The 6,556-nt window shown below is 43.0% G+C and overlaps 1 protein-coding gene across 1 annotated transcript; it reads left to right on the plus strand.

Moving 5' to 3' along the window:
* The first annotated feature begins 918 nt into the window (after positions 1-918).
* LOC134083407 (metalloreductase STEAP4-like) lies at positions 919-5,203 on the plus strand. Its single transcript, XM_062539734.1, has 4 exons — positions 919-1,365; positions 3,417-3,944; positions 4,127-4,291; positions 4,928-5,203. Exons 1-4 carry the CDS (start codon positions 919-921, stop codon positions 5,201-5,203), a joined length of 1,416 nt encoding a protein of 471 aa, XP_062395718.1.
* Positions 5,204-6,556: the final 1,353 nt, after the last annotated feature.

A 6,556-nucleotide genomic window follows, 5' to 3' on the forward strand; every position in this document is an offset into this window, starting at 1 on the left:
TGACCTACTGGAGGGCATTCCAAGTACGTGATTTGGTGACATACTTGGGTAAGTTAACTCAGAGTAAGTGATAAACCTCCTACAACAAGAGCCCTATATGGCATTGTTAACATGAAGAACTCTGCACATCAATCCTAATCATCTGCCTTCACAGGTGCTTCTCAGTAGGAACAGGGGAATCACATGGGAAGGAGACTGGAGCACACTGATCTCACTTGTCACAGTAGTGTCGAAACGTTAGTCTGTTTGCACCAATAAATTCCTATGTGGCCCTATATGGCATTGTTTTGTTAGGAGAATGAAGCCATACAGATATTATGAGGTTTGCCACTTATTCTGAGTTAACTTCCTCAGGTTTGTCACTATACTTGGAAATCCCCCTGGCTGAAAAGTTTGTTTGTTACCCCCTGTCGCTACTTAAGAATATTGAAAAGAAAAACAAATTTGTTTCTTTTATTTTGTTGACAGAAAAGCATTCATGGTTCAAGACATGCAACCAAAGTACAAGTGAAAACTGTAATTGTTTTGCACTGCTCCATTTCACTACTGCTTTTAGAAGCACAAAGATTATATTTGACCATTTCAGAAGATTTTTGGAGAGAAACAGGGATTTAGCATACTGGACAAGGGCCTTTTCTACGAGATTCGCTGAAATTGTAGAAATTGTGAAGTGTAGAGATTCCAATTTTCTATGGAGGCCCGTTTCTGCCTCTTGAAAAGAAAAAGGTGTTGACATACTGAGTAAACATTTTGACCCATATGCAATGTGTGATAATTTGAGATAGGCTACTATGTCAGGATGTTGTTATACTAAGACTAAGATTGTGTGTGTGTGTGTGTGTGTGTGTGTGTGTGTGTGTGTGTGTGTGTGTGTGTGTGTGTGTGTGTGTGTGTGTGTGTGTGTCTACCAGTATGTTCATGAAGTCGGATTCTGTTGCCATGACATCTCTTGGGGAGCGTAAGCAGGGGACGGTGTGCATCTTTGGCACTGGAGACTTTGGACGCTCTCTGGGGCTTCGTCTGCTCCAGGCAGGATATGAGGTCGTGTTTGGGTCACGTGACCCCAAGAACTCGGCCCTGGTGCCCAAGGGTTCAAAGGTCATGACCCACACCGAGGCAGCTCAGATGGCACAGGTGATCTTTATAGCCGTGCAGCGGGATTACTATCACTTCCTGAACTCGCTGACCCCTGCTCTCGAGGGCAAGGTGCTGGTGGACATCAGCAACAACCTGAAGAGGGGCCAGTTCCCACAATCCAATGCCGAGTACCTGAGCAGCCTGGTTCCTGGAGCGTCTGTGGTGAAAGGCTTCAACACAGTGTCAGCCTGGGCCCTGCAGTCAGGGGCGCTGGACGGCAGCCGACAGGTGAGGGGAAGTGACATCACATCAAAAGCAGAATAAGACAAATGACCAAGTTACTGATGAACATTGATACGTCATTATATCATGAACAATGCTAGATTACCACATTATGCTGTTCATTGATAGTTCTCCATAGCTCTTAATGCATTGTGGTGGAGTCATCCAAATTAATAGTGTTCACCTGTGCGGCAAAATGAGTCCTGCCTATACTGCATTCTACATGCACACTCACACCTACATGGATGACAGTATTGTAATCAAGACTCATGGATTCAGCCTTACGCATATTGGAAGGTGTGATGACTATATTGGAAATACAAAAGTACACAACTTTAACAGGCTTTCAAGTCTTCTTAAACGGCGAAGAGATAATTTTTTATTTCGATTTACTTAATATGAAGCAATTTCAAGCAATTTTTTTTAAAGCACAATTTCCACTGCAGTCTGTGTTTTTGGCCCAGAATATTCTAGAATCGTTTAGGCTGCCACCATAAACATTTTAAAGTATTCTATCTTTTAGTTTTGGTGAAAAAGTACACTGAGCAGCCTGGCGCCGGGAGCGTCTGTGGTTAGGCCTCAACACAGAGTCAGCCTGGGCCCTGCAGTCAGGGGATGCTGGATGCCAACCGACAGGAGGCCTCACAGTCCCAAATAATTGCGCTTGTTGTCTGCTCTCAGAGCTTTTTTTCATATACATACAAGAGACATTCAGAGATAAGAAAATGATCCCCTCACCCGAGCAAAATCCTATTTTTCGTGGAGGTCTGGATGTTACCGTTGATTATATCATATGGCAGCTGCACAGCTTAAATTACTCTGTGGAGACTGAGTGCAGCGATTAAAACGGAGTTAATGTTTTTTTAGATGGAAAATACCCAACCTACCAAAAAACCCAAACTCATTTTTGATGGTTGTTTTTCTTTTTTTTTTTTTGACAACTTAGCATGACTGTTTGCTCACAGCTTTATGTATGTGATTTTGTGTTGATCAAACTTGAGTATAACAGAGAAGGAGGTGTGGGAATTTTTTATGCACAGTGCGTAAATCGGGCTCGTAGGGTTAAATGATTTAGAAGACAATAGGTATTAGATCCCTCACATAGACAGAGTCACATAAACACATATGCACGCACACACACACACACACACACGCATGCACGCACGCACACACGCACGCACGCACGCTCGCACACACACACACACACACACACACACACACACACACTCCTGTCTTATTTTTTTTATTATTTGTTCAACTGACTCAACATGACTTATCTGCACCTCACACTGAAAACACAGACGCTACAGAAAATTGCATTTGATTTACCCTGTCAGCTAGACTAATGGCGTCTTTAGCTCCTTCTCACAGCGAGGTGCCATTTGTCACCCCCTAGTTTGTGGGTAGAACTTTGTACTTTGTGTTGGAAAGTGCATTTTGCTTCTGACAAAACCAAGAATGCACTTCTCATTTGACCCACTGTGAGTCACATAGGCTATCTAGCAGCGTGAGATGAAGTGTCTTGTTCAGAGTTTTACAGTGCGCCAGGGCTTGCTGCTGAGAGAGAAGATATAAGCCTTCACTAAATTTAGAGTTGTGCTTCTAGAGCTGCTTATGATGTTCACAAGATGGGGTCTTATTTTATGTTTTTCTGTTAGTTTAGTGTTACAGCCTAGATTTCAGAGGTGTTTGGTTTGAGTTGAAGATGTGTTCAAAACAGTTATTATTTTATTCAGCCCTGTAAAAAAAATGAGTAGGCTATAGTACATTAATCCAATATGGAGACCTGGAGGCATCACTGCAAGCTTTGTTTATTGTATATTGTGAGAATGTGCGCTTGACCAAATTGTGCACTCGTTTTATTAAATTATGCTCTCTTTTTACTAGATTATGCATAACATTTAGTATACTGTGGTGTACTGTAGTGAATAGTGCCCCAACCCCCCCCACCCCCATCCGCTGTTCCTTATTTTCATATCAGAGAGTTGCCGACCCTATTGGTAACCCTTTGACTGAACAACACCAAGGCTTTGAAGTGAAATTTCTCTCTCTGTCAGGTGCTGGTGTGCGGGGATGACCCTAAAGCTAAGCAAGCAGTAGTGGACATTGCCCACAGTCTGGGGCTGACTGTCCAGGACAGGGGCTCCCTCCGTGCTGCTGGGGAGTTGGAGGACATCCCCCTGCAGCTCTTCCCCAACTGGAGGCTCCCTCTCTGGATCGCCACGGGGCTCACCGCCTTCTTCTTCTTCTACCTGCTCATCCGGGACGTCATCTACGCGTACGCCGAGAAGGGACAGGACATTTCCTATCGCATCATGATCACCCTGGCCAATAAGGTCTTCCCTATCGTTGCTCTGGTTCTGCTGTCTTTGTGTTACCTGCCGGGAGCAGTGGCGGCCATCTTGCAGCTCCACAACGGCACCAAGTACAAGCGCTTCCCTGGTTGGCTGGATCGCTGGATGCTGTGCAGGAAGCAGCTGGGCCTGTTGGCCTTGTTCTTTGCTGTTCTTCATGTGGTCTACACATTTATCATCTCCATTAGATACAATGTCATGCACACAAGTGACACAGAGGTCATAACACAGGTATGAAATCTCAATGTAGTCAAACTATCCATGATATAAAAAAATTAAAAAGGTAATTGTCAAGATTAAAAACTCAGTTCTCAGGTATAATATGGTAGGAATTTTATTTACTGAAGTCAGTTACTGAAAAAGTTTCCCATCTCTAAAGGGCTGTCACAACTAACTGCATGGTCCTGTTTCAGATCAGGAAGAACCAATCCGTGCCTTTTGACAATGCTGAGGCCTGGGCGACAGACGCCTTCCTGTCCCTGGGGGTTCTGGGCTTCGCCATGTTCCTGCTGCTGGGGATCACCTCTCTGCCTTCAGTTAGCAACACGCTCAACTGGAGGGAGTTCCGCTTCGTACAGGTACAATTAAGCACACGAGTGTGTGTGTGTGTGTGTGTGTGTTTGTGTGTGTGTGTGTGCATGCATGCGTGTGTGTGTGTGTGTGTGTGTGTGTTTGTGAGTGTGTGTGTGTGTCTGTGTATTTGTGTGTGTGTGTGTGTGTGTGTGTGTGTGTGTATTTGTGTGTGTGTGTGTGTGTGTGTGTGTGTGTGTGTGTGTGTGTGTGTGTGTTTGTGTGTGTGTGTGTGCATGCATGCGTGTGTGTGTGTGTGTGTGTGTGTGTGTGTGTGTGTGTGTGTTTGTGAGTGTGTGTGTGTGTCTGTGTATTTGTGTGTGTGTGTGTGTGTGTGTATTTGTGTGTGTGTGTGTGTGTGTGTGTGTGTGTGTGTGTGTGTGTGTGTGTGTGTGTGTGTGTATTTGTGTGTGGGTGTGTGTGTGTGTGTGTGTGTGGGTGTGGGTGTGTATCTGTGCATACACATCAGCAAGAAATACATATTGTTATTCATGATGAAGGCAAACATGTTTTTTCCAGCTGGTCAATAACATTATCAGGAATTTGTCAACATTTACCTCTAACAAGCCCTGGAAAATGGTGTCATGGTTGTTGCTAAACATTTTAGAATCCTTACCCTGTTGTGTTCACGGTCTCCTCCACAGTCCAAACTAGGCTACCTCACTCTGACAATATGCACTACTCATTGCCTCCTGTACGGATGGAACAAGTTTCTGAAGCCGTCCACCTACAAGTGGTTTACTCCTCCTGGGTTCATGCTGTGCCTGGTGGTCCCCTGCATAGTGCTGGTTTTAAAACTGATCCTGTCCATCCCCTGCGTTGATCACAGAATCACTCTGATCCGGAACGGTTGGGAGAGGCCGACCAAGGTACAAAGTAACAAAATGGACGTGTTCTTGGAGAAAGGAACCACTCTTTGACATTAAAATGACCCTTGTGTTGTCAGTGAATGTAACTTGATACAACTGTAGTTCAATGTACTGCTCCTGCAGTGTCATACCAAAAAAAGTGTTTAAATTATGATGCAGATCAGTGAGATAAATTTACTGCATTTAATAACATAAGACGCTTGTGATTGTAACATATTTTCAAAAAAGAATATTTAATTTAAAATGTTGACATTTATGGAGTGATATGCCAAAATCCACATACAAAACATGTGGACAATAACCCATTCAAAACAATAACTCACAATGACTCATAATAACTTGGTGGATTGATGTACAACCCCAAATCAGAAAAAAGTTGGAATGTTGTGTAAAATGCAAATAAAAACAGAATGTGGCAAAATTATGTTGATTTGATGCAGTAACACATTTCAAGTTAAGTATGAAGCAACGTCTGGAATCTGATCTATTTGATTGATAAGGCTAGACCATTGATATCATTCAGTGATGTGATTGGTGCCTGTTGCGACTTGGAAATGTTTCTCAATTGAATCTTCAGATTCTATTCACTTTGCGAATGAATTTGGATTTTGTCCAGGCTAACAAAGTTGTGTAATGATAAACACAACAAAATTTCACAACAGTGAAAGGAACTCTCAATGTTTACGCATTAACCAAGAGATTTTGGACCATTCCATGCTCCCAACTTTGTGTGAACAGTTTGGGGATGGCCCCTTCCTGTTCCAACATGACTGTGCACCAGTGCACAAAGCTCTCCAAAGTTTCCTCGTCCAACATCAGTGTGTAACCTCACAAATGTGCTTCTGGAAGAATGGTCAAAAAGGCCCAAACACACACTTCTAAACCTTGTGGAAAACCTGCCAGAAGAGTTGTAATAGCTGCAAAGGGTGGACCAACCTCATATTAAACACTGTGGATTAAGAATGGGATGGTCACATAAGTTCATATGCAAGGCAAGTGACCAATACTTTTGGCAATATAGTGTACAAAGGATATGAAGATGAAAGGAGCAAGACAGATGAATGAGCTTTCTCTGACCATGCAGTAATTTTAGGTCACCTTCCGAGAAAGGGGAAAAAAGAGAACTACAGGTCACTAAGTTTTCTTCAAAACCCTAGGGCTTCAGTTCAGGCTGGCCTTTCAAGAAGGAAACACCTGGACTAAATCCACCTTTACCTTAAGTGCAAAGCTTTATTTCCAGGCCTAATGTTAATGAGTTAGCATTTAAAGCTTGAATTCCATTTTATAGTGCCTAATGATTCTCCCTTTTCACATCAATTTCTAGAAGTTTCTCTAAAGACCTTTAAAACCTTTTACAAAAAGTGCAAGACAAAAATAAGGAACTTTGGTGTAGGTTTTCTCTCC

The sequence above is a fragment of the Sardina pilchardus genome, chromosome 6 (assembly GCF_963854185.1).
Source record: "Sardina pilchardus chromosome 6, fSarPil1.1, whole genome shotgun sequence".
Taxonomy (NCBI): Eukaryota; Metazoa; Chordata; class Actinopteri; order Clupeiformes; family Clupeidae; genus Sardina; species Sardina pilchardus.

What these genes read in the sequence shown, in the direction of transcription:
- LOC134083407 (XM_062539734.1), top strand. Translation starts at nt 919, where the DNA reads ATGAAGTCGGATTCTGTTGCCATGACATCTCTTGGGGAGCGTAAGCAG. An exon ending in ACACAGAGGTCATAACACAG is followed by an intron (nt 3,945 to 4,126) that starts GTATGAAATCTC and finishes GTCCTGTTTCAG; the next exon opens with ATCAGGAAGAACCAATCCGT. An exon ending in GGGAGTTCCGCTTCGTACAG is followed by an intron (nt 4,292 to 4,927) that starts GTACAATTAAGC and finishes TCTCCTCCACAG; the next exon opens with TCCAAACTAGGCTACCTCAC.